Source organism: Pantherophis guttatus, chromosome 13, assembly GCF_059756535.1.
Source record: "Pantherophis guttatus breed Tessera chromosome 13, ASM5975653v1, whole genome shotgun sequence".
Classification (NCBI taxonomy): Eukaryota; Metazoa; Chordata; class Lepidosauria; order Squamata; family Colubridae; genus Pantherophis; species Pantherophis guttatus.
The window spans coordinates 17,694,070-17,721,571 of NC_142075.1; the positions used below are offsets into that span (position 1 = coordinate 17,694,070).

The following is a 27,502-nucleotide window of genomic DNA, read 5'->3' on the forward strand; positions in this document are numbered from 1 at the left end:
CTGCAAAGTCCTTTAAAACCTCATCTAAAATCCTACCAGTGACTTTAAAAGTTTTAAACTTTAAACTTTAGACTTTAAACGTTGCTATAAGAAAAACTTTTAAAGTCACTGGTAGGATTTTAGTTGAGGTTTTAAAGGACCTTGCAGAGTGCTCTGTAAGGATTTTTAGAAGATTTTAAGCTGGGATTTTAACCAGAATTTTAAACATTTTAACCAACTTATTTACAATGACGTGGGAAAACACCCGATATATATATGTATATATAATGTTTTGGTGTCTCTCAACAGCTGCAGTAGCTCTCAAAAACTACATAAACAGCATGTATACATATTGGTGATGTTCAGTGTCCTAAGCTAGCATTGGCTCCTGCTTAAACTTAGTGTAGTCCAGTATTTGTAGAACAGCTCTGTTCCCTACAGATTAAAAATGGGTCACATGTCCCACAGTTTATAAACCAAGTTGTTGGATGACATCGTTCAGCTTCTGCCAACCCTTTAGGAGCCATCTTCACACGATTTTGATTTATTTTGGCAAATCCCAAGAGACCGACATATTTGTATACAGCTCTTTCTTTCCGAGAAATGGTATCCATCGAGAAGGAAAACTTAGAACTGCAAAGAACGAGCTAGTAGTGGAAATGTGTACAACTTCTCTGTTTACCCCCCACCCACCCACCCTCTCTATAGCCTAGATCAGTGTTTTTCAACCTTGGCAGCTTTAAGATGGGTGACATCATTTCCCAGAATTCCCCAGCCAGCCATGCTGCTTAGGGAATTCTGGGAATCGAGGTCTACACATCTTAAAGCTGCTGATATTGAGAAACATTGGTCTAGACCAGTGGAGGGTTTCAATTTTTTTTACTTTTATAGCCCTTACCTAAAAGATGGTTTGGAAGAGCTGTATCAAAATTTACAGCACCTCATTAAAGCAGCCATGTCATTTTTCAGACATCCATATAAATGATGGTTTGGAAGAGCTATATCAAAATTTACAGCACCTCATTAAAGCAGCCATGTCATTTTTCAGACATCCATATAAATGATGGTTTGGAAGAGCTATATCAAAATTTACAGCACCTCATTAAAGCAGCCATGTCATTTTTCAGACATCCATATAAATGATGGTTTGGAAGAGCTGTATCAAAATTTACAGCACCTCATTAAAGCAGCCATGTCATTTTTCAGACATTCATATAAATGATGGTTTGGAAGAGCTATATCAAAATTTACAGCACCTCATTAAAGCAGCCATGTCATTTTTCAGACATCCATATAAAAGATGGTTTGGAAGAGCTGTATCCAAATCTATAGCACCTCATTAAAGCAGCCATGTCATTTTTCAGACATCCATATAAAAGATGGTTTGGAAGAGCTGTATCAAAATTTACAGCACCTCATTAAAGCAGCCATGTCATTTTTCAGACATCCATATAAAAGATGGTTTGGAAGAGCTATATCCAAATCTATAGCACCTCATTAAAGCAGCCATGTCATTTTTCAGACATCCATATAAAAACATGGCCACTTCCGAATCTTTTCTGAAAAAAACAAAATTCACAGCCATAATGTTAATAGTTCACAAATCTCTCCCGAGGCAGAAATCTAGTGCAGGATACAGAAGCCATGAATGTGTATTTGTATCTTGATGGGCAAATTAATGGTGGTGTTCTTTTTGTTTTGCGTGATAGATGTGGACGAATGCCAAGCTATCCCTGGGATTTGTCAAGGAGGAAATTGCATTAATACAGTTGGATCTTTTGAGTGCAAATGCCCAGCTGGACACAAGTTTAATGAAGTGACACAGAAATGTGATGGTAAGTCTTGCAAAGCTTCTCTACGGAAAGATAGAAAACTTCACATTCAGTATGTTTTCTCCAACACGTGGCAAAAAATGTATTTATTCATGGCAGAATATGCATTCAGAGGTTCCATTTCATGGAACTTAAAGACTGTCGCATTACTTTGATTCTTAAATATGGATGTTGCATTTTTACCAAGTTTTGTTGCTCTGGTCTCCACTATTTCCCAGGAACTTGATTTTTTGGCTTGCTTAGCATTAAGTAGTCTAATATTATGGCCATCAGTGGAGTTATTTAGATGTTATCCTTAAGTGAACTGTTCGTTGCAGTGAACCACAACAACACACATATCAAAAACAAACCTTTTAAAAGTAGTAACACAATTTGTCCTGAATGTAATGCCTAAAATTCTGGAGATTGGCTGCCTTGTACTGTAGGACTTATTTTTAAACGTTAGCTAAAATAATAATCTTTACACAACAACTACTTTGTCATTTTTATTTCGTCTTATGTAAACCAATTTGCAAAGAATTTGATCCAGACAAATAGAGTTTTCATGCTGTCTGCCAACGATGTTGGCCAAAGGGCAGCCAAGGGGTAGGGACGTCTTAACGTCTCAAACATCACTGAAGTGTTTCTTTTCAGAGGGAAACTCAGTAGCAGCCCATTTCAGAAACTTAACTCCACGCGATTACGTGGAATTAACTAAAACGATTCCCATTGACTGAATTCGGCTTGAATTCTTGTTTCAGTGGGTTTGCAGAGTAGGACATCCCAAATGCAGACCGCTGCTGGAATTTTGAACTGATGCAATCGTATTTTCAGAGCAATACTCTTGTCGAACCCAAACTGAGCAAACACTTCTGCAGCTATATTTAAGTTCTTGTAGGCTGGATAATATAAGGAATAACCAATTAAAAATTAAGAGGCACAGCATGTACCCAGAGACCTTCAAGTTGGAATGAATGGAAGTCCTGTTTGAAAATTCCTAGGAGTATGTTGAACAAAATCAAAAATCGTTCAGTAAGGCAAGATAGGCCCTTCCCGTCAGGGGTGGGCTTCAAAAGTTTTAGCAAGGGGTTCTCTGCCCAGTTGCTAGGTGTGTGTGGCCATGGTGGGCATGGCCTAGTCAGCCTCCTGCACCACAGCAGGGGTGGGGGGGTGTTTTTGCCTTTCCTCGAGCCTCTGGGAGGGTAAAAATGGCCTCTCCAGGCTCCGGAGGCCCTCTGGAGGCCAGAAACAGGCCTGAGCTTCCCGTAGGCCTGTTTTTCACCCTCCCCAAGACTCCATGCATGCCCTGCACTCCGGTGCCCTCCCCAGGCACCGGAGTCTTTCCTTGAGCCTCTGGAAGGACGAAAACAGTATCCCCAGGCTCCGGAGGCTGTCTGAAGGCCGGAAACGGGCCTGTTTCCTGAACTTCCGGTAGGCCCGTTTTTCACCCGCCCAGAGCCTCCGTGCACGCCCTACATTTACCTGCATCCAAAACGGGCCGCATGGGGACTCCTGGGAGGGGCGGGGTAGGCGGGGCCAGCCAGGAGTGGGATTTGGCGGTTCTCTGAACTGCACAGAATCTTAGCTAGAGGTTCTCCCGAACCCCTGCGAACCCCCAGCAGCCCACCCCGCTTCCCGTGTTTACCTTTCCTAAGTTGTTTAGCTAGATAGAAGTGCAAATCGAGAATGTTAGACTTTCTGAAGCAACTTTTAAACCGTGTTCGGCGAAAACTCCAAAGGTAACCTGAGTTCAAGGGACTTTGGTGTTAAGAGTGGGCAATTTTTACTCGATGTGATTGCACTACAGCAGAACAGATGTCTCTCTCTCTCTCTCTCTTTTTTTTGAAGTTGCAATTGTGAAAGTCAAACTGCAGAAACAAGAACTAAAAAAACCTGCCCACTATTAAAGGGGAAAAGAATTGCATTTTAAGTCCGTGGTTGATGGCCATGCTACCCTTCACAACAGGATCACATTAGACCTCTCCCTTCCCTGAATGCAAAGTCCAGAATTGTGTAGTCCCATCATCTGTTGTAATTGCCATTTCAAGTATGTCCCAATTTTAATATCAAAGATAAACACACAAGTCTTGATTTCAACACTCATCTTTCCTATTCGAGGTTAACTCAGTCCTTTGAAGAATTAATAAACCCTGGAGATTACTTTGGTTTAAGCCATCTGGCTAGCTTTGGACTACCTTTCGATACAAAATTGTAGTTGATTGTTAGTTGTGAAGTCGTGTCCAACCCATCGCGACCCCATGGACAACGTTCCTCCAGGCCTTCCTGTCCTCTACCATCCTCTGGAGTCCATTTAAGCTCATGCCTACTGCTTTAGTGACTCCATCCAGCCACCTTATTCTCTGTCGTCCAATTCTTCTTTTGCCCTCAATTGTTCCTAGCATTAGGCTCTTCTCCAGTGAGGTAGCCAAAGTATTTGAGTTTCCTCTTCAGGATCTGGCCTTCTAGAGAGCAGTCAGGATTGATCTACTCTAGCACTGACCGGTTTGATCGCCTTGCAGTCCAAGGGACTCGCAGGAGTCTTCTCCAGCACCAGAGTTCAAAGGCCTCCATTCTTTGGCGCTCAGCCTTTCTTATGGTCCAACTTTCACAGCCATACATTGCAGCTGGGAAAACCATCGCCTTGTCTATACGCACTTTTCTTGGCAGGGTGATGTCTCTGCTTTTTAGTAAGCTATCTAATTTGCCATAGCTTTCCACCCCAGGAGCAAGCGTCTTTTAATTTCTTGTTAATTTTGGTACAAAATACATCATTCTAAAGATCTTAGAATTATGTGTGGCAAGATCTATTTTATGGCCTAAGCCATAGAAAAGGCATCTAGACTAGGGATAGACAATATAATGCTCTCCATATCTTTGGTTTACTTTTTGTCAGAGCATAGCCAGGAGCAAGGGATTGTTGGAATTGTGCTCCAAAATATTCTAGAAGGCACCAAGTTGTTTATTCCTGGTCTGGGACCTCCCCACACATACATGGCACAGTCCTCTATGCCTAAATCTAGCATAAAGGAAAGTACAGCCTTTCTGAATGGTGGAGATGTGTTGAGAAGAGTATCCAACTGTTGGCCATACGGTCTGAGAATTCTTGTAGCCTCAACACATCAGAAGGAAATCAAGTTGGAGGACTTTCAGCTAGACGTCAAATGGCTTGACTAGGTTGTAATGCCTGAAGTAGCCCCTGTAATACAGTCTAGCTTCCTTCGAGAAAGACTAACATTTGAAGGCATGTTCCAACATCCAAATGACATTTCTGCCCATTGTTTATGGCAGCCAGTGACTAAGTCATCTCGATGGGAAGATCTTTCTTGCTGGTAAATCCAAAATGTTCCAAAGAATTCGTGATGTTTACCAAAATCCTTCCCTATTAGTCACCCATTAAATTTTGATTAGCAATCCTTGGTGACAAGTCACTCTAATACAGACCTGATTTTGGCAACCTATTAATATTTGTGAGGATAATCAGCAAAGCTGTGAGGCTTTTTGTGTGCTTCTGCAAAATATCACTAAAAGCCCTGGATGCCTTATAGCAGTGATGGTTAACCTTTTCGGCGCCGAGTACCGAAAGCGTGCGCACCCTTAATGCAATGTGCACCTGCAATCCTGCACCTGCCCCCATGTGCGCCTCACATGTGTGTGCGCCCCCACACATGTGTGTGCACCCCGCATATGTGTCTGCACCCCACGCATGTGTGCGCAACCCCCGCACATATGCTCCACCCCATGCATGCGAACGCGTCTGTTGTGTCCCAGTTCCGGATTCCCGAGGATATTGACACACACCAATGGTCCTTATCAAATTTATTAAGTAGCAAGAATAAACCAAAGTCCGGCAAAGGTTGGCAACCAGCTCAGAAAACAAGATACGATAAGACTTTTCCAAAAATGCTCTGATGATAATTACAAGTTGTTTCTAGCAAGAAACTTACTAACAGCATGTGACTTAAATAGGCTAAGGGAGTGGCCAATTATCCTCAAGCCTTACTTTCGAGGAGACCTCCTCCTCCTGAGTAGCCACTCCTGCCTTTTGGCAGCCCTGCGTGCTCGAGCATTGAGAAGAGGCTCCTCCGCTTCGCTCTCTCCACTGGAAGGAGCCTCTGGAGGTTCTGAAGGCCCTGGCTGAGTCTCTGCTTCTGGCACCACATCCTCTTCAGCCTCCTCGCTGTCCGACACGAGCGCTGGCTGCACAGGCTGCTGGCGCGACACCACACCAGCCTCCTCCTCGTCGGGATCAGCCACGATCCGCACAGGCCGCTGGCGGGCCACAACAGCGTCTCCCAAATGCATCCCACGCATGTACGGCAGAGACCCGTAAACCAGCTAGCCGTCAGGAAGTGCGTGTGCATGTGGGGCGGAGCTGAGCTGGGACGATGACTTGCTCACCCGCAGAGAAGGCTCTGCGGGCCATCTGTGCCACGCGTGCCATAGGTTCACCATCAAAGCCTTATAGGAAGGATTTTTGTCATCCAGGATGGATCATATTGCTATAAAGATTTTCAAAAATAAGAACAAAATATTAGAAGAACGTGGAATGTTTGATAAGGACATTGGTAGGAATTCTGAATAACAGAGAGGGGAATGCCTATAGCTGTGAATAGATTAGTTTCAAGTATTTTATCTTTAAGCTAGTAGTGCTTCTGTTTACAAAAAAAAAAATCTGGCTTTGTTGAAAGCAAAATCTCCAGACTTCATCATAGGGCCGAGTAACCCAAACAATGTATCACTGTTTATATTAGTGTTGACATTAATATAAATACCATTGTCCTCATTTCAAGTGCTCTGCATTCATTGATGCAAAAGCTAGTAAGGCTAATGACTTTCCAAACCTTAGCAACAAAACACCAAGAGTACTAGGACCATTAAAATTATGTTTTGGAGGTTTAATTTGTATGTTATTTGCAGGGCCTTGAAATCTACAATGATAGATCCACCCTTTGGTTACTTCATTCCTAGAAACAGGAGATTTATCTGTTTATCCATCCGTCCATCCATCCATCCATCCATCCATCCATCCATATGTGATGAGTGATCTTCACTGGGACAGCTTTTGTAGTTAATTGTTAATGCAGCAGACATTACATTTTTCAGTGATGTGGCTGATTTCAGATAATCCAGCTAAAACTGTTTTGCATGTACACTGAGAGTTTCTGCACTGGAGACAAATTCCTTGTGTGTGTGAAAGTTGACACTTGGTTAACATTTCTACTTTTGCTTCTACTTCTATTTCTTCTACTTCTACTTCTACTTCTACTTCTACTTCTACTTCTACTTCTACTTCTACCATTTCTATGTGTCTCTCCTCTCCTCTCCTCTCCTCTCCTCTCCTCTCCTCTCCTCTCCTCTCCTCTCCTCTCCTCTATTCTCTGTTCTACCCTACCCTACCCCATCCATCCTGTCCTATCCTGTCCCTTGTCTCCTGTCCCCTGTCCCTGGTCCCCTGTTCTGTTCTGTTCTGTTCTGTTCTGTTCTGTTCTGTTCCGTCCCGTCCCGTCCCGTCCCGTCCCGTCCCGTCCCGTCCCGTCCCGTCCCGTCCCATTCCATTCCATTCCATTCTATTCAAATCATCCTTGTTTTTAAATCCATAGATATCGATGAATGCAGCACCATCCCTGGCATCTGCGAAGGGGGCGAATGTTCTAACACTATCAGCAGTTACTTTTGCAAATGTCCTTCCGGATATGCCACAACCTCAGATGGCACCGGCTGCATTGGTGAGTAAAGAATTGCAAACATGGGTGTGGATCTGGGCAAGCCTGTTGGAATCCAGCTCTTTGAATCCAAGAAAGAGGCGCAGAAATTCACAGAAATATGACGTTAATATTTTTCAAGGCATCGAAGGATTTCCCTGAAGTTAGCTTTTGTAAAATGGTTCCTTGTCTGTAGATTCCTTTCCGTGTGTTTAGTGTAAGAGGAAGATTTTCTTTCTGCTTTCCCTTACACAAATATTGGCAACTCCTGTTTGTTTTAAGGAAACAGCTCTCTTAGATTTGGGTTTGAAGTTGCGTTTCAAAAATCCATGACTTGAGACCCGTACCCATTTCCCACTACTTCTAAGTTCAAGCAGCACATGTAATTAATTAAAAAGCAGCCCCCCCCCAAAAAGAATCAATTAAAGAGTTTCCTATCACTCCAACATCTGATATACTTTTTGAGCAGCTTTCTTGGATTTTTCAAGAAATGTCCACCTAATTTGGCCATTCACAATAGGATCCTTCGTCAAAGTTAAATATTCTCCTATTAAGGAACATAGCTAAAATACTTTTTAAAACTATTTTTCATTTAAACTAGCATTTCTTGATAGATATGTACATTAAAAACAAACAAACAGACAAAAAAGTCAGTGGCAACAGGGAGCTGCATATGTCAGCTGTCTACAAGAATGCAACAGGTTGGTTTTGCCTGTGATGTACTGGAAATACAGATATAATATGGGAAGGGGAAAAAAAGCAATCAGAGATTGAGGGGAAAAAATAAGGAACCACTCCCTTTGTTAAAAGAGAAATGAGGGAGGGAGAGAGGGAGGGAGGAAGGGAGGGAGGGAAAGGAAGAGAGAAAGAGAAAGATAGGAAGGAAGGAGAGAGAGAAAGAAAGGAAGGAAGGAAAGAAGAGAAAGGAAGGAAGGAAGGAAGAAAGAGAAAGAAAGAAAAAAGAAAGAAAGAAAGAAAGGAAAAAAGAAAAAGAGGTTAGAAGAATGCAGCTCTTATGACTTACCATCTTTCTTTTGTTAAGTCTGGACAGTTTCTGTGTGTTCCTGTTTGAAATACAATACCTTTTCCAAACGCAGGTTTTTACATATCACTTCATGTCAGAAGGGGTCACTTGAGGGGAAAACGCAGAACAAAACTGACATGGAAGAGGACCAAATCGTATAAACTTTACTTTTTCCTTAGAAATCTGGAACACATTTATTTTGGGAGGTGATTCATTTGGGACGCCTTTCTCAAAAGGTTTAGGGTGGTATTTGATGTCTGCTGTAGTTTGGACCTCACAAGAGTACGGTATAATGCGTTTTCCTCACTCATTACCACAAATGTTACACTTACAAGAACAACAACAAAATCTTTTGCTCTATATAGAGTAACAAAGATATTTATGTTTACTCATTCTTCAAGTGTCGGCACTTGAAATTCTAGACAATACATCTGACTTGCAACTTGTGATAGGACACTAGTCACAGCTATAAGCACCCCCAACTTGACTCTTTCAACTAACACCATGCAGATATTCCTGGAGATGTCTATGAAATTATCAGCTAGACATTCAGGAGGCTTTATAATTTTTTAAAAACTTCTTATTAATGCATATTCTATCTTTTATTAATTATTTAAAATAATGTGTTTCATTTGTTTTGTCTTTGATCGAAACCCATTTCCTTGCCCTTCTCCTTCCTAACACATATAGACTGGGTGAAACAAAGCTTAATAGCAGTAACTGTGAGAGGGATCTCGGAGTCTTATGGACAACCAATTAAATATGAGCCAGTAGTGTGCAGCGGCAGCCAAAAAAGACAATGCGATCCTAAATTGCATTAACCAGAGTCAAGATCAAGCAATACCACTCTATAAAGCCTTAGTAAGGCCACACCTAGAGTCCTGCATCCAGTTTTGGTCACCACAGTATAAAAAAGATGTGGAGACTCTAGAAAAATGTGCAGAGAAGAGCAACCAGGATGATTAGGGGACTGGAGGCTAAAACATATGATGAACGGTTACATGAGCTGGGCATGGCTAGTCTAGTGACGAGAAGGACCAGGGGAGACATGATAGCAATCTTCCAAAATTTGAGGAGCTGCCACAGAGAGGAGGGGGTCAAGCTATTTTCAAAAGCACCTGAAGGCCAGATAAGGAATAGTGGATGGAAACTGAACAAGGAGAGATTCAACCTGGAAACAAGGAGAAATTTTCTGACAGGGAGAACGATCAACCAATGGAACAGAAGTTGCCTTTGGAAGCTGTGGGAGTTTCATCACTGGAGGCTTTCAAGAAGAGATTGGACTGCCAATCCAGATTGGATTGGACCCAAAATGGTGTAGGGTCTCCTGCTTGGGCAGGAGGTTGGACTAGATGACCTACAAGGTCCCTTCCAATTCTCTTAATCTGTTAAAAAGCCCTAGCTGCTCATACGTAGTAAGAGCACTCACCCTCATAAAAAGTTTGTGAACCCTGCTTTCTAAATATAGTCTTGGATGCATTTGGACCATATTCCTGTCTGTCTCCTGCTTTTATACCCAGGATGTGAATGAGAGCACAGCTAGCCCAAACTATCAGGAATTAAAATCGATCCTTGACCTAAGACCTATCTAGTCTCAGAATTCCTAAAAGACGTGGGAAGGAATGTGTCCCAGCCTTGTTGATGAACTTGCAAAGAATGTTTGGATATATTCTGTTTCTTGGTTTAGCAGCTTTTGGGGACAAATGACCTTTCTCAAGCAACCTCTTCGGTGTCAGTGCAAATAGGGTGAGCGTATTTCTTACAGAATTCAAGCATAGCTCATTTCTCGCGACGGCTGGAGACTCAAGTATTTTAATGGAAGAGCTGGATATTTCAGCAAGGACAAGAAATAGTGAAAGTCTTACATATCCCAGACCCCGAGCCATTCTTAATTTCAGCAACATTTTCAAGACAAAAACACGCTTACATGCAAAAAAAACCCCGCGGCCCATTCCCTGCAGATAGCTCGGTTTTGCATCTTCTACATTTGCAGTATTTCAAAGATGTTAGCCAAAAACCATGGAACTGGGCACAAAACTTGTCTGGAATGAGTCGCACTAATGTTAGTTCAAAAATCTTTTCTATTTTTTTTTTCTTTTCCTTTTCGCCGTTTTCTATGCCTGTAATTCAGCTGTATAAAACTCTTTTGGCCCGTCTCAGGTTTGATTTCGAAACAGCCCTTTTCCGTTTCCTGTTCCACATCAACCGTATTCCTCAACTGAAACATCTTTTCTGAAAAGGTTTTCTTAGTACAATCCTGGAATGGGAAACAATTCTTTCTTGCAGAAATGTGTAGATTCCTGAGAAATAGCTCCATCCTGGAGCAACTCAGTCTGGAAAAGCTTGGAGCTGAGACAGACAGTAGATTTTGAGGCAGGAGATAGGAAGCAGGTCCCGCTGTGAGGGTAATTCAAGGATGAAAAAGAGCATTCCACGCGGAGTTAAATCTCAGTTCACTGCTCTTCTTCACCCCATGTGCTTAGTCAGTGTTTATTTCTCTCTTCGGCTGCCCTAGTTTGCTTGTCTTCCACTCCTGTCCCCCAATTCTTCTCTCCCTCCCACCCATTCCTTTTTAAGTTTGAACGATCACCAAATCCATAGGTTGAAATTTGATTTTGCCCAGGGGTGGGCTTCAAAAAATCTACCAAGAGGTTCTCTGCCTGGTTGCTGGATGGGTGTGGCCATGGTGGGTGTGGCCATGTTGGCCTCCTGCACCACAGTGGAGGAGGGGTGTTTTTGCCCTCCCCAGGCACCGGAGTCTTTCCTTGAGTCTCCGGGAGGACGAAAACAGTATCCCCAGGCTCCGGAGGCTGTCTAGAGGCTGGAAACGGGCCTGTTTCCTGAACTTCTGGTAGGCCCGTTTTTCACCCTCCCCAAGCCTCCCGAGCCTCTATGCATGCCCTACATTTACCTGCATCCAAAACGGGCCGTGTGGGAGGGGTGGGGCGGGTGGGCGGGGCCAGCCAGGAGTGGGATTTGGGGGTTCTCCGAACTGCACAGAATCTTAGCTAGAGATTCTCCCGAACCCCTGCGAACCCACAGCAGCCCCTCCCCTGATTTTGCTTCATCTCCTGCAAAAAGCCTACAGAAAAGGCTTCCAATTACGGGTACCGCTTGATTTACAACACTTCATTTAGGGGACCATTCAAAGTTACAACGGCACTGAAGAAAGTGACTTATGACCATTTTTCACAGTTATGACCGTTGCAGCATTGCCGTGGTCACACAATCGAAATTCAGACGCTGGGCGACTGGTTCATATTTATGATGGCTGCAAAGTCATTTTTGATGGAAATTGAGATGGGAAGATGAATTCCCCGCTTTTCTTCCCTAAGTGCAGTTCTGCCTTCATGTAAAAATAGCCTTTTCTTATTGCTTTCCATGACATTCTCATGTCTGGTTTGCAGATAAAGTTGTAATTTATTGCACAGCTTTGAATAATAATATGAATTGAGCAACATTCGCCTGGGTGCTTTTTGCTCCATGAAAATCTACTTTAAATCTGTCTTTTACACAGATACACACACATACACAAAGAAAGATGTACCACCTACAGATACTGCTCCTAAGATTAAAAAGTTTTGTTGCCCCATTCATACCTAAATCTTAGAATTTTGTATCCAGAGTAGGGATGGGTTCAGTGGTGGGTTGCCCCCGGTTCGCACCGGTTCTATAGAACTGGTAGTAAAACCGGAGGGAGGCTCCACCCACCGACCCCAATGTCATCAGAATCCTTCTGCAGAAGAGTGCACACACGGCCCCATTGCAAACCGGTAGTAAAGGTAAGTAGAACCCACGCAGGTTCTACTTTACTACCGATTCGCAACGGGGTCGCGCGCGCACTCTTCTCCACATGCGCAGAAGCATTCTGATGATGTCGGGGGTGGTGGGTGGAGCCTCCCTCCGGTTTTACTACCGGTTCTATAGAACCGGTGTGAACCGGGGGCAACCCACCACTGATCCAGAGATATAATGCACTTACAGTAATGTCTACCTACCCTATGTTTATATGGTAGATCCACCAGCTCCTTTTCATTCTAGTCACTAGATATTTATTTTGGGCTCAGTTTGTGGTTGTAAGCTGAGGACTGACTATCCGTCCTCTATGCCTTAGCTAAAGAGATACATAAATAAGCTAAAATGCTTGGGTAGGCATAGTTCAAACAATAAAAATGTCTCTAGATTGTGAATAGTATATTACATTAATTCCGGAATTTATGCATCAAATTAAGATACGAAACTCTTAAAACAGGGGTGAAATGCTCCTGGTTCAGACTGGATCGCCCGATCCAGTAGAGATGGCGGCGGGTGGTTCGGAGAACCGGTAGCAAAAATCCCTGCACCGCCCCCACCATCACCATCATGCCCAACTGAGCCACAGGATCATCAGAGGGTTTTTTGTTTTTGTTTTACTTTTAAAAGCATTTTTTCTACAACCTCTTCCGACGAAAAAATGCTTTTAAAAGTAAAAAAAAAAAGGCTCTGATGATCGCGTGGCTCAGCTTTGGATCGTCAGAGGCTTTTCAAAGCATTTTCTTCTGCAACCTCTTGGCCGAAGAGGTGGTAAAAAAAATGCTTTGAAAAGTCTCTGACGATCCCAGCTGAGTTGCCTGATCGTCAGAGGCTTTTCAAAGCATTAGAAAAAATGCTTTGAAAAGTTTTTTTTAAAAAAGTTAGCCACGCCCACCCAGTCACATTACCCACCCCAAGCCACGCCCACAGAACTGGTAGTAACAAATTTTACATTTCACCCCTGTCTTAAAACCCAAATTTTGAAGCTGCAGGGATCCCATGTAGCCTGGTTCCAGGTCACAGAGAGCTCTGTTACCTGAATTTGAGAATAAATAAGGGATTTTTTGGCCCCCAAATTTGCCATCTGCAGCACTTAATATAGACAGTTTTCTTAAATCTGACTTTTGGGTCCTATCTTCCCGGGAAGGAAAATAGCTTGCTTTTGGCAGATGCTTTTCCAGAATGATGAACACAAAGCACCGCAGATTTTTCTTCTAGAAAAAAAAATATATATATCTAAAATAAAAATCCCAGTCTGGGTGTTCATATCCTGCTGTCTCTTACACTTCCAGGAATCCCTCAGTCTTCCGGCTTAAAATTTTTGTTAACGGCGGCTGCCAGAACTGGCTTCGGTATCTGTCTTCCAACTTTTTTTGGAAACTTCAGTATCTTTCTTCCAATGTTTTTTTTTTAAATCACAGATTTCTTCCAGCTATAGGACTATGAAAAATAGATCGTATCTTGTAAGACGAGAGAAGGACAAGCTTTGATGCTTTCTGCGTGACTGTCTTCTCCTGCAGTCTGGGTTTTGTCTTGAACAGGGGCTGTTAGAAGAAGGACAAGTATGGCAGCCTTTCTAGATGCAGAAAATGCTGCTCAGAACACAAGGAGGGCTGACAGTTCCTTGTCCCCAGAACGCTTAATTTAATTCATTCTTCATTAGCTTTCTTTAGAAATAGAATAATAGAGTTAGAAGGGCCCTTGGAGGTCTTCTAGTCCAACCCCGTGCTTAGGCAGGAAACCCTACACCACTTCAGACAAATGGTTATCCAACATCTTCTTAAAAACTTCCAGCGTTGGAGCATTCACAACTTCTGGAGGCAAGTTGTTCCACTGATTAATTGTTCCCACTGTCAGGAAATTTCTCCTTAGTTCTAAGTTGCTTCTTTCCTTGCTTAGTTTCCACCCATTGCTTCTTGTTCTGCCCTCAGGTGCTTTGGAGAATAGCTTGACTTCTTTGTGGCAGCCCCTGAGATATTGGAAGACTGCTATCATGTCTCCCCTAGTCCTTCTCTTCATCAAACTAGACATACCCAGTTCCTGCAACCGTTCTTCATATATTTTAGCCTCCAGTTCCCCTAATCATCTTTGTTGCTCTTCTCTGCACTCTTTCTAGAGTCTCAACATCTTTTTTACATCATGGCGACCAAAACTGAATGCAATATTCCAAGTGTGGCCTTACCAAGGCATTATAAAGTGGTATTAACACTTCACGTGATCTTGATTCTATCCCTCTGTTTATGCAGCTGTTTCTGGCCTCCGGAGGACCTCGGGGGGAGGGGGGGAGGGAGACACGTTTTTCTCTCTCCCCAAGCTCCAGAGCCTTTCTAGGAGCCTGGGGAGGGTGAAAACGGCCTTCCGGTCCCGCCAGAAGTCGGCAAACGTGATGTTTCCGGCCTCCGGAGGGCCTCCCGGGGGGGGGGGAATGGAGAAGGCCATTTTCACCCTCCCCAGGCTCCTAGAAAGGCTCTGGAGCCTGGGGAGGGTGAAAAATGGGCCCACCGTACCATCGCATGCCAAAAGTGGAGAGAGTTCAGGGGCACCACACGCAAGGGAGTGAGGCACATAGAATTATGGGTGTGGGCACGCGTGCGCATGACAGCCCCCCGCGCTCCTCCTGCTTTTGGCACGCAATGGCAAAAAGGTTAGCCATCGCTGGTGTAGGGTCTCCTGCTTGGGCGGAGGAAGGTTAGACTAGATGACCCACAAAGTCCCTTCCAACTCTTTTTAATCTGTGATAATAATTCATACCGAGGTGTGAACGGACTCCTGGGCGCGACGGGTAGATTCCCCGTTGAACGGGATAGATGCATAAGGAGAGAAGTACTCTTTATCTGCCAAAGAACTATTCTCAAGAGTTTGAAGGATGTTGTCTCCGTTTCTTCTTTGGAAACAGATGTTCGCCCGGGATATTGCTTTACTTCTCTCACCAATGGCCGTTGCAACAATCAGCTCCAGCAAGTGCTCACCAAAACCCAGTGCTGCTGTGACTCTGGACGATGCTGGTCTCCGGGAGCTACCACCGCCCCAGAAATGTGCCCTATTCGTGCTACTGGTATGGAACCCATGACGTGCTATTTAAACATATAAAACATGTTATTTTTGAGGGGGGGGGGGACTCTGTTACAGGTAAATATATAAAGTCTTAATAATGACTTGAGCCAAGACTTCTCTACAGTCCTGAGATGAGGAAACACAATTCTCCCAGGAGAATAGATTGATTTTAATTTAAGTGAATCTGATGGCATTAATAAATTAAATTCTGATTTACTCTTGGTTTCCTATAGCACCAGGCTCTTCTCCTCTCATTCAAAACAATTGGTCAAAGGCAAGAAGGCAAGAAATTAGTACGTTTCCCCGACTGAGAGAGACTTTGGTCAACTGGTCAAGGCACCAGGCTAGAAAATGGGAGAATATGAGTTCAAGTCCTGCCTTAGCTATGAAAGCCAGCTGGGTGACAGTCACTCAGGGTGACTGTGAGTTCTAGTCCCGCCTTAGCTATGAAAATCAGCTGGGTGACTTTGGGCCAATCACCAGGAGACAATGAGTTCTAGTCCCGCCTTAGGCATGAAAATCAGCTGGGTGACTTTGGGATAATCACCAGGATACTGTGAGTTCTAGTCCTGCCTTAGGCATGAAAGCCAGCTGGGTGACTTTGGGCCAATTGCTAGGAGACTGTGAGTTCTAGTCCCGCCTTAGGCATGAAAATCAGCTGGGTGACTTTGGGCCAATCACCAGGATACTGTGAGTTCTAGTCCTGCCTTAGGCATGAAAGCCAGCTGGGTGACTTTGGGCCAATCACCAGGAGACAATGAGTTCTAGTCCCGCTTTAGGCATGAAAATCAGCTGGGTGACTTTGGGCCAATCACCAGGATACTGTGAGTTCTAGTCCTGCCTTAGGCATGAAAATCAGCTGGGTGACTTTGGGCCAATCACCAGGATACTGTGAGTTCTAGTCCTGCCTTAGGCATGAAAGCCAGCTGGGTGACTTTGGGCCAATTGCTAGGAGACTGTGAGTTCTAGTCCCGCCTTAGGCATGAAAGCTGGCTGGGGGACTTTGGGCCAGTCTCACCTCACAAAGTTGTTGTTCTGGGGAAAATAGGAGGAGGAAGGAATATTAGGGATGTTTGCTGCCTTGAGTTATTTATAAAAATAACAAAGGCAGGATAAAAATAAAAAATAAGATAGACTCTTTAGCAACAAATATTCAAGGCCATCCAGGCGCAAACCTAGCAGATGGTTTTTGCTTAAGAGCATATTAATAACTCAACCGCTGTGTTTAATGCTGAGTATTAGTCTCTAATTGGCTATAACCTAGGGGTGCCCAACCATGGCAACTTTAAGACTGTGGACTTCAACTCCCAGAATTCCCCAGCCTGGCTGGGGAATTCTGGGAGTTGGAGTCCACAGATCTTAAAGTTGTCGAAGTTGGACCCCCTTGCTATAAATATAAAACAACGGTTGGTCATTCTTGACTGAATAATTGTTTATTTTCTTTCAGACGAGTTCCGCAAATTATGTATATATGGCAGTTTGCCGGTGGACAGGCCGGACAGGCCCATCATCCCAAGACCACCCGTTTTTCCACCTGACCACTACCCACCACTATTTCCACCAGGGAGGGTTCCGCCTTCTCAGAGACCCCCATGTAAGACTCAATTTAAATACTTTGTCTTCTCCTTGTTTAAGCCTATCTTTCATCTGTTTGTGCTGCGGTTGGCGGTAAAAATGGGCTCTTCCCAGTTTCTTTGTCGTTGGTGACTTTATGCAAAACAAGCAATGTACCAACAAAGGAGAATATTGGTAGCTCAGGGTTGAAATGAGGGATCCTTGGTCGGTGGTGGGATTCAACTGGTGTAACAACCGGCTCGCTTCGCCCGCCCAAATGATTGAACAAGTAAATTTGAAAACAGCACCTTCTACTGCAGCTGAGGTGAATAAAACAGCTGAGGTAATCCATGCTGCCCCGCCAATCAGCTGGGCTTCAAACAAAGGAAATATAGGTCGGTATAGCGCAGGGGTGGGTGGGCCCAGCTGATCGTCGGAGCGAACTGGTTTGCTCTCAGCTGATTGTCGGAGCTACCAGTTCGCCCAAACCAGCAGAATCCCACCTCTGTCCTTGGTGATCTCTGAGCTTGGTTGTTTTCTTGCAGAGGTTTCGTTACCCAAAATAGGTAACATCAGTAGTGCTAGTAAGAAGTGGGGTTTGCTATCGGTTTATATGTTTACACACCCAGGAACTGGGTATGTCTAGTTTGATGAAGAGAAGGAGTAGGGGAGACATGATAGCAGTGTTCCAATATCTCAGGGGTTGTCACAAAGAAGAGGGAGTCAAACTATTCTCCAAAGCACCTGAGGGCAGGACAAGAAGCCATGGGTGGGAACTAATCAAGGAGAGAAGCAACCTAGAACTAAGGAGAAATTTCCTGACAGTGAGAACAATTAATCAATAGAACAACTTGCCTCCAGAAGTTGTGAATGCCCCAACACTGGAACTTTTTAAGAAGATGTTGGATAACCATTGGTCTGGTGTAGGGTTTCCTGCCTGGGCAGGGGGTTGGACTAGAAGACCTCCAAGGTCCCTTCCAACTCTGTTGGAAGAGCAAACAATGTTTCAGGTTACCCAGATAATTGTAGATGCTAATCATTTTGTATATTTTGCTTTCTTCTGCACAGAAGAAGGTCCCCCAAACTTTCATTCTTAATTATGTTGGATAGGACTTGGGGATGTTTCGAAACTTTCTCCCCTCCCCTTTCTAGCCTTCTCGGCTAGAAGATGACGTTGGTTAAGAAATCAAATGTAATTTGTTGAAAATTGGATTAGGATCAGGGGTGGTATTGACTTACCTTCGCTGCCAGTTCGCAAATGTGAGCGTGCGCACGCTCGCTTCGCTCGCACGAGCCGCCTCCGCGCATGTGCGGAGCCTTCCGATCATTCGCAGAGCATTAAAAACAGGATGTGATGACATCCGGGCGGATGGGCGGAGCCTCCTGCAGCCGCCGCTACCAGTTCGGGTGAACTGGATAGAAACAGCTGAATACCACCACTGATTAGGATGAAAGTATTAAAGAAGATACTGGGCTTGGACGAGTTTCTTTTTCCCAGACTGCAAATCTAGGTTATTTATCAGAAAATCAGCTTAGTTCCAAAGTGGGTTGCTTTGCAAATAAACCCTTCCTCGTGAAATGATAGGAAGAACTTGGTTTTAATAGGAAAAAAGAAGTACCGTATTTTTCGGAGTATAAGATGCACCTTTTCCCCCCCTAAAAGGGGGTGAAAATTTAGGTGCGTCTTATACACTGAATGTAGCCCCGCCCACCCACTGGCCCCCACCCTTTGGCCTCTGCCTTGCAGCAGTTACCTCCTTGCAAGCAAGCAGCAAAAAGAAACAGTTCCTTTCAGCTTCAGCACAGCCTGATTAGCACAAGTTGATTGGATCAGCCTCCCGACTCTCAGCTGATTTGCTCTCAGCTGTTTTGCGCAGGGGTCTGCTGTTTGCTGCAAAGAGGTAAATTGCTGGGGCAGATTTTTTTTTTCCTTGTGCTAATCAAGCTATGCTGAAAACGAAAGTGAAAGTAAAGCAGGCTGTTTGCTGTTTGCTGCAACGAGGCAAAATTGCTCAGAGGCAGAGGGAGATTTCTTTTTCTTGTTTTCCTCACCAAAAAAGGTAGGTGTGTCTTATACTCTAGTGTGTCTTATACTCCGAAAAATACGGTAACTGTTAGTTAGATTGAGAACTGCTATTTTCAATAACAATATGCTTATCAATGATGGACACAATCTCACTGCAATTGCTCTAATATATTTTAACAGATTTTTTAAAAATGTATCAAGTGCATCCAATATTGAACTTAGATTTTCTTTTTTCAAATTTCAGCTATTGCCTCAGTTAATTTCACTCAAGCCAATTTATGCCAGTTATATCAAAATCTTTGCATTAATGGACGCTGCGTTCCAACTCCTGGAAGTTACCGCTGTGAATGCAAGAAAGGGTTTGAATTGGACCTTAGAGGCGAATGCATAGGTATGTCCGTCCATCAGATTTATGTCATACTATGTCTTAGTCCTTCCCTTCCCTTCTTTCACTTTTCAGCTGCGTGCTCCCTTTTCTGAAATGAGCAGAATTTGGAATATGCTTTATTCAGTAGCCTCAGTAGAGACCATACGGCGAATTTGTCAGGAGTAGATCCCATTCTGAGACAAAAGACCACTGGACTTTGTTTTTCTTTGCAGTCCTCTGGTCAATAGCACTCTCTCTGAGAGTCACTGAGGCCACTTGAAGGTTTATTTGTGCCCTCGGGGGTCACCTGAATAGTGCAAATGGCTGTGGAACCTTCTTGGGGCTGCTCAGTTTTAATGGCCTCTTTGACCCCTCTTTCAAATCAGCGGTCCACTCTGTCCAGAATGTGGACTTTGCTGTCTTCAAAAGGGTGACCTTTGTCTTTCAAATGCAGTTGGATTGCTCAGTCTTGTCCTGAGGGGTTTGTTCTCCCGTGTCGTGCCACGCGTTTGTAAAGTGGTTGTTTTGTTTCTCCAATATACAGATCTGTACATATCTCACTGCATTGAACTGCATATATCACACTGCTCAATTTGTGTCTTGAGTGTTTTGTCCTTGGGAGTGAATAAAACACACAGAGAGGTTTATTCCATTACTACTGCAATGCTCTCTACATGGGGCTCCCCTTGAGGGGCACCCGGAGGCTCCAGCTGGTCCAGAACGCAGCAGCGCGGGTAGTGATGGGAGCAGCATGGCGCTCCCATGTAACACCGCTCCTGCGCGAGCTGCACTGGCTCCCGGTGGTCTTCCGGGTGCGCTTCAAGGTGTTGGTTATCACCTTTAAAGCGCTCCATGGCATAGGGCCTAGCTATCTTCGAGACCGCCTGCTGCTACCGACGACCTCCCAGCGACCCGTGCGCTCCCACAGAGAGGGCCTCCTCAGGGTGCCATCAGCCAAACAATGTAGGCTGGTGACCCCCAGGGGGAGAGCCTTCTCTGTGGGGGAACCTACCCTCTGGAATCAGTTGCCCCCAGAGATAAGGAGAATCCAAGACCTCAGTGCCTTCCGCCGTTCCCTTAAAACCCACTTTTTCCAGCAAGCCGGGCTGGCTTAGGAAGAAATTTTTAAAAATTTTAAATGTTTAATTGGTTTGTGGTTTTTTAAATTTTGGGCCAAATTTATATAGATTTTAATTGTTTTTAATATTTGTGTTTCATGTTTTTAATTCTGGCTGTGCACCGCCCTGAGTCCTCAGGGAGAAGGGCGGTATATAAATTGAAAATAAATAAATAAAAAAAATAAATAAAAAAGAATAAAATCTTGCTTTAGAGGCTCATTCTGATAAGTCTAAGTTCACCCAAGCAGAGGAAAACGGCTCCATCCCTTCCCATTCCAATCCAAGAAATGTATAACTTTTCCACAGTAAAATGGGGCTTAATATCAAAATATTGGGGTGATGAAGGATGAATATTTCTAACCAGAGTAATGTATATAACACTGTTTGGGTTTGGCAAAAAGCATGCTCTGTAGAGGTGAAGCAAGTTAGGAAAGGAAACTTCGGCAGCGTTTGCCAAAGTTTGCCAAAAAATATATCTTCTGTCTCTTACAGATGTGGATGAATGTGAAAGGAATCCGTGCGTCGGTGGCGACTGTGTGAACACACAAGGTTCCTATATATGCAAGTGTCGTGCTGGATATCAAAGTACGCTGATGAGGACAGAATGCCGAGGTAAGAGTACATCCCTGTAGAAACACTGAAACCGCCAGCTATATTTCTTGCTATTTCTAAAGTTTTAAACCGTCGTCAATTTCCTCTGAATCTGTACTGCTAGGAACTCATCCTGGCTCCTTGCTTTGCAAAGAAAAGTCAGATAACATGTGATAAAATTATTTAGACCTCCCACGATTCATGTCTCTGAATTAAAAACGGAGATATTGTTCTTTCTTTCTTTTTCTCCCCCAACTGTTCAGTGTTAGACAGAGAAGGCGAAGCTTGGCTTATGATCTAAAGAAACAGGGCCAACTTTTCTCTAAGAATACAAGGGGGGAAAAAATCAGCTTGCAAAGGGGGATCTTTATGCTCCAAGATATAGTTAGCTGAAGTGTGTGTTTAGCTTTTCTTCTCCTCCTCCTCCTCCTCCTCCTCCTCCTCCTCCTCCTCCTCCTCCTCCTCCTCCTCCTCCTCCTCCTCCTCCTCCTCCTCCTCCTCCTCCTCCTTTTAAATGTACTAGGAACATGCAGAGGAAGTGCCCAGATCTAAAAAAAAAAAAAATCTCTGCGGGATTAAGGGGAATCTACAAGACAAACAAGATAAACCCCAGAGAACAAAAGTTTAAGCACACCGGGCTGTGAAAGAAGAAAAGGCATTCAATGAGTTGTGTCATTTTGCCAGAACATCCTCCCTTCCTATCCCACTCCAGCCCTGAAAGTCAAATTGCTAGCAATATGAAAAGAGAGTGGCCATAGAGATGACTTTATAGTAACTGTTGAGAACTACCAAGGGGGCTGAACCCTAAGAAGATGACATCTTAAATCATGGTCATGTGACCACGGGACTCTGCAAATGGCTGTAAATACTGACCAAGTGCCCAAAATGTGATCATGTGACTAGGGAGGGGCATTGAAACTTTGAAACTGAGGTTGTAAGTAGCTCTGGGGAAGTCCACCGTAACTTCGAATGGTCACTAAGTAAACAGTCGTAAGTCGAGGACTATCTGTATCTGAAAGAATTCTGATATAACTCCTGCAGAGTGGCATCATTCCTGAAGTTCAGTTTCTATCAGGATGCAGCCAAAGTTAAGCACAGTAACGCACTAGATTCCGGTGGCAGAAAAAAATTAAAGACGTATGTTTACATCCCATCTATGTAAGTCAACACAACTGAAGCGTTCAGCCTGGTCCGGGTGGCGTTTTGTGATTTCAAAGGAGTGGAGTCCTCCATAGCAAATCAAGTTGCTTGTTTCCTGATAACTCTTGTACCCGTATTTATGTCTCGGTTGGCTTTTCTTTTAGATATCGACGAATGTTTGCAAAACGGCCGGATATGTAACAACGGACGATGCATTAACACCGATGGCAGCTTCCACTGTGTTTGCAACGCCGGCTTCCATGTGTCAGTTGATGGAAGGAACTGTGAAGGTCAGGACTGCCAAATTCATCCTGAGCCCCTTCTTCTTCACCTTCTGTAACTGCCTGCATTGGAAGGATTTCTCTGTGCTTGTTCTCTGCTTGGGTGTTGAGTAGGAAAATCCCCCGTGGCTTTCAGATAGAGCAGTCTGTAGCAGTGGTGAAGTCCAAATTTTTTTACTACCAGTTCTGGGGGCATGGCTTGGTGGGCATGGTGTGGCTTGGTGGGTGTGGCTTGTTGGGTGTGGCAGGGGAAGGATATTGCAAAATCTCCATTCCCACCCCACTCTGGGGCCAGCCAGAGGTGGTATTTGCCGGTTCTCCAAACTACTCAAAATTTCCACTACGGGTTCTCCAGAACCTGCTGGATTTCACCCCTGGTCTGTAGGAATTGAAGTTCAATTTGCCAACTCATCGGTTGAGATCCACGTGGCCTTTAAACATAATCACAATCAGAATACAGCTAGGAGGCACCTTGGAGGTCTTCTAGTCCAGGGGGCTCAAACTCAATTTCATTGAAGACTGCATCTGGGCTGGGTAGGCGTGGCCAACTGGGTGGGTGTGGCCAGATTGACGCCACTCATTGGATATGGCTGACTGGGTGGGCATGGCCAGCTGGGTGGGTATGGGCAGCTTGATGCCACTCTCCAAACTGCTGGCATGTTTCCTCTTTGCATTGGGTAGATTGGGTCGAAGCCACACTGGCCCAAAGTTTCCTCTTTGCATTGGGTAGACCGGGCCGAAGCGATGCAGTTAGACCGGGATGAAGTGATGCAGGCTGGCCTCTTACATTTTCCAAGATGACCCCATGGGCCAGATCCAACTACATTGCAGCCCAGATGTAGCCCATGGGCCTTGAGTTTGACACACCTGTTCTAGTCCAACTCCTGCTCAAGCAGGAAACAGTATATATACCATTTCAGACAAGTGGATGTCCAGTCCTGTCTTAAAAACCTCCAGTGATGATGCACCCACAACTTCTAGAGGCAAGCTGTCCCACTGGTTAATAATTCTCCCAGAATTCTCATGATGGTACATAATCATAATTTGCACAATTCTCCCTAGAATGTCAAAGGAATAATTTTGTGTGGTGTGTGATGGAGGAAACTAACCAAGGAGAGAGCCAACTTAGAACTAAGGAGAAATTTCCCGACGGTTAGAACAATTAATCAGTGGAACGACTTGCCTCCAGAAGTTGTGGGTGCTCAATCACTGAAAGTTTTTAAGGAGAGATTGGACAACCATAGCTCTAGAATGGTCTAGGGCAGGGGGTCTCCAACCTTGGCAACTTTAAACCTGGTGGACTTCAACTCCCAGAATTCCTGCTGGCTGGAGAATTCTGGGAGTTGAAGTCCTCCAAGCTTAAAGTTGCCAAGGTTGGAGACCTCTGGTCTAGGGTCTCCTGTTTGAGCAGGGAGTTGGACTAGAAGACCTCCATGGACCCTTCCAACTCTGTTATTCTGTGTGGTTGGATCTGGGGATCCATGAATAATAAACTACATGAGATCTGAAAGAGAAGCAACATCATCTCATAAACAGCTTTTATGATGGAAATGGATACTCCTGGGAATGCTCTTTAGATCCTACGAAGCATCCTGAACTCATTAGCAAGAGACTCTTGCAACATATCCTGGTCCTTCTAAGAAATGTAAACACAGTTTTGGTGTGTTGAAAAACAATCTGCTAACCAAAATCTCACAAATTCACCAAATCTTTGCATTGAATTTGGACAGGAAGGTTGAAATCTCACGAGATTTGCTACTCCGGTGAGATATTGGCCATGTTTAAAAAATTTTTTTTAAATATTGATTTTTCTCTCACTGTTACACAAAATTACATCCAGGGCCTGAGAAACTCTTGCGAACTCCCTTCTTTAAAAGAAAAAGAAAAAGGGAAAAGTTGGTTTATTACATTCTCCCAGTCCTTGAGGAGAGGGTTCGCCATCTGCTCACATTTAACAAAAATTCAAGCGCTGGTCACAAGCCGCATTTTTTTGGCAGAATATTATCTCAGTGATTCAGCTCGAAGGCTGCGGGCCAACATTCTTGTTTGGGATAGAGAGACACATTTTTAAAAACCATAAATTACTTTTGCCTGATTTAGAATGTCAGAAAAAGGTAAACATGCCATATATAGAGGAGTCATTTCAATATTAAGGGGAATTTGAACATTGTTTTAAGGTCACTGTTCTCCAGGGATAAATGTGAGTTGTTACCTTGCTGATGTGAAGTTTCCAAAAGATGCCCTAATTAATTCATGAGCCATGAGCCGAACTTCAAAAGAAATACAGTCATTTATTAGGAGCACCATTTCGGCAATATTCGGATGCAGTTAGAATTAATCCCATGTAGATTTACGTTCCCCTATGACCCTGTCTCTCCCCTCCTCTCTGGCCATGTCATAAATCACATTCTCCAATCTTTAATCTTTAATCTGGCGGCAGCCAAAAAAGCCAATGCAATCCTAAATTGCATTAACAGAGGGATATAATCAAGATCAAGTGAGGTACTACTACCACTCTATAAAGCCTTAGTAAGACCACACCTAGAGTACTGCATCCAGTTTTGGATACCACACTATAAAAAAGACTCTAGAAAAAGTGCAGAGAAGAGCAACCAAGATGATTAGGGGAATGGAGGCTAAAACATTTGACAAACGGTTGCAGGAACTGGGCAAGGATAGTCTAGTGAAGAGAAGGACCAGGGGAGACATGATAGCAGCCTTCCATTATTTGAGGGGCTTCCTCAGAGAGGAGGGGGTCAAGCTATTTTCCAAGGCATCTGAAGGCCAGACAAGGCATAACGGATGGAAACTGATCAAGGAGAGATTCAACCTGGAAATAAGGAGAAATTTTCTGACAGTGAGAACAATCAACCTATGGAACAGAAGTTGCCTTCGGACGTTGTGGAAGCTTTAAAAAAGAGATTGGACTGCCATTTGTCAGAAATCGTTTAGGATCTCCTGCTTGGGGGGGAGTGTCGGACTAAATGACCTACAAGATCCCTTCCAACTCTGTTAACCTGTTAATATTTATTTATTTATTGCGATTTATATGCCGCCTTTCTCCCTAGGGACTCAAGGCGGCTTACAAAATGACAACTTCAATACAAATCACAATGCAATACAAAATTAAAATCAGTAACCCAATTAAAAAACAATTTAAAATTATACCAGTGTACCCCCAAACGGATCAGTTTAATTGGCGGAAGGGGCAAACCCTTCAGGAATCTATGCTTAATCCTAATTTGGAGGGAATGGCTAAAGGTTTGAGCTGCTGTTAGGTGTTGGCCTAAATATCTTTACCTGGAAATCTGTCAAATTATTTCATTCGAATATCTCCCTCTCATCACCTCACTAAATCCCGTGTCTTAACAGCAATAAAACCAGTGCAGTACAAAGTGTGATCCGAGAGAACATTTTTTCATGCCAAACAGTCTCTGAGCCGTCTGAATTGCATCAGCTTCTGAAGTCATTGTCTGCACTTGTCTATAATGCCCCTGTCTACAACCTCAAATTCAGAAGTTTGCCTGAATTTGAAAAAAACAGGTACATTATTAAACATGACTGCAGATGTGACCACTGTCGGCTTCACCGTGAGATTTCTGTATCAATAAAGGAGAATATTGGTGGCTCTGTGGGGTCCTTGATGTTCTCTGAGCTTGGTGATTTTCTTGCAGATGTTTCATTACTCAACTAGGTAGCTTCATCGCAGCACTGGTGATGTTACCTAGTTGGGTAACGAAATGTTTGCAAGAAAACAGCCAAACTCAAAGAGCAAACAATGTTTCAGGTTACTCGGATAATTGTAGACATTAATTGTTTTGTACGTTTTGCTTTCTTCTGCACAGAAGAAGGTCCCCAAACTAGGTAACATCATCAGTGCTGGTGACTGACACAGATGATGTTACCTAGTCCTGGTAATGAAACACCAATCCAGAGGTGGGCTTCAAAAATTTTAGCAAGGGGTTCTATGCCCCGGTTGCTGGGCGGCCTCCGACATCACGGGGGTGGTGGTGTTTGCCCTCCCCAGGCTCCGGAGGCTTTCCTCGAGCTGGGAGGGCAAAAATGGCCTCCCCAGGCTCTGGAGGCCCTCTGGAGTCCAGCTTTCCCAAGCTTCTGATAGGCCCATTTTTTATCCTCCCTGAGCCTCCGCTCGCACCCTGCACTTACCTGCATCCAAAATGGGCTGCATGGGGACTCCTGGGAGGGGTGGGGTGGGGTGGGGTGGGCGGGGAGGGGTGGGGCCAGCCAGGAGTGGGATTCAGGGGTTGTCCAAGCTGCACAGAATCTTAACTAGAGGTTCTTCTGAACCAGGAGTGAAATACTCCCGGTTCGGACTGGATCATCCAATCCGGTAGCGATGGAGGCGGGTGGTTCGGAGAACCGGTAGCAAAAATCCCTGCCCCCCCCCGCATTGCCCAGCTGAGCCACACAATCATCAGAGGCTTTTTTTAATTTTTAAAAGCATTTTTTCTACAACCTCTTTGGCCGAAGAGGTTATAGAAAAAATGCTTTTAAAAGTAAAAAAAGTGAGTGAGTTTAACTCTCAGTTAGTCATGTTTGTTGTTTCATTTTAGTCTTGTGTTTATGTGTTCCTACATTTCATTTCTTATATTGTTTTCCAATCATTATTATGTGTTAATTTTACTGTAAATATTTAATAAAGATATTTTTTAATAATAATAATAAAAAAAATAAAAGTAAAAAACAAAGCCTCTGCCGATCAGGCAAGTCAGCTGCGATCATTAGAGGCTTAAAAAGCATTTTTTAAACAACCTCTTCAGCCTAAGAGGTTGTAGAAAAATGGTTTTAAAAGTAAGAAAAAAAAAAAAAAGTTGGCCATGCCCACTCAGTCATATTACCCCACCACCACCAAGCTACACCCACAGAACCGGTAGCAACAAAATTTATATTTCACCACTGTTCTGAACCCCTGCAAATCCCCAGCACCCCACCCCTGCACCAATCTCAGAGAACACCCAAGACCTTCTGTATCTTCGCCGATGTTCTCCTGTGATGGTTAGTTTATAATTGTTCTAAAGGACCTCCAATATCAAAGGCCATCT

The 27,502-nt window shown here is 43.9% G+C and overlaps 1 protein-coding gene across 2 annotated transcripts in view; it reads left to right on the top strand.

The window, feature by feature from the left end:
* FBN1 (fibrillin 1) overlaps nucleotides 1-27,502 on the top strand; it is a 189,338-nt gene that overhangs the window by 60,739 nt on the left and 101,097 nt on the right. For both annotated transcript variants that reach the window (XM_060693282.2, XM_060693281.2), the window contains exons 8-14: nucleotides 1,689-1,814; nucleotides 7,391-7,516; nucleotides 15,205-15,363; nucleotides 16,810-16,956; nucleotides 19,187-19,333; nucleotides 20,920-21,039; nucleotides 22,323-22,448. In XM_060693282.2, the coding sequence (XP_060549265.2) occupies nucleotides 1,689-1,814; nucleotides 7,391-7,516; nucleotides 15,205-15,363; nucleotides 16,810-16,956; nucleotides 19,187-19,333; nucleotides 20,920-21,039; nucleotides 22,323-22,448 (951 nt within the window). The remainder of the gene's footprint in view (nucleotides 1-1,688; nucleotides 1,815-7,390; nucleotides 7,517-15,204; nucleotides 15,364-16,809; nucleotides 16,957-19,186; nucleotides 19,334-20,919; nucleotides 21,040-22,322; nucleotides 22,449-27,502) is intronic.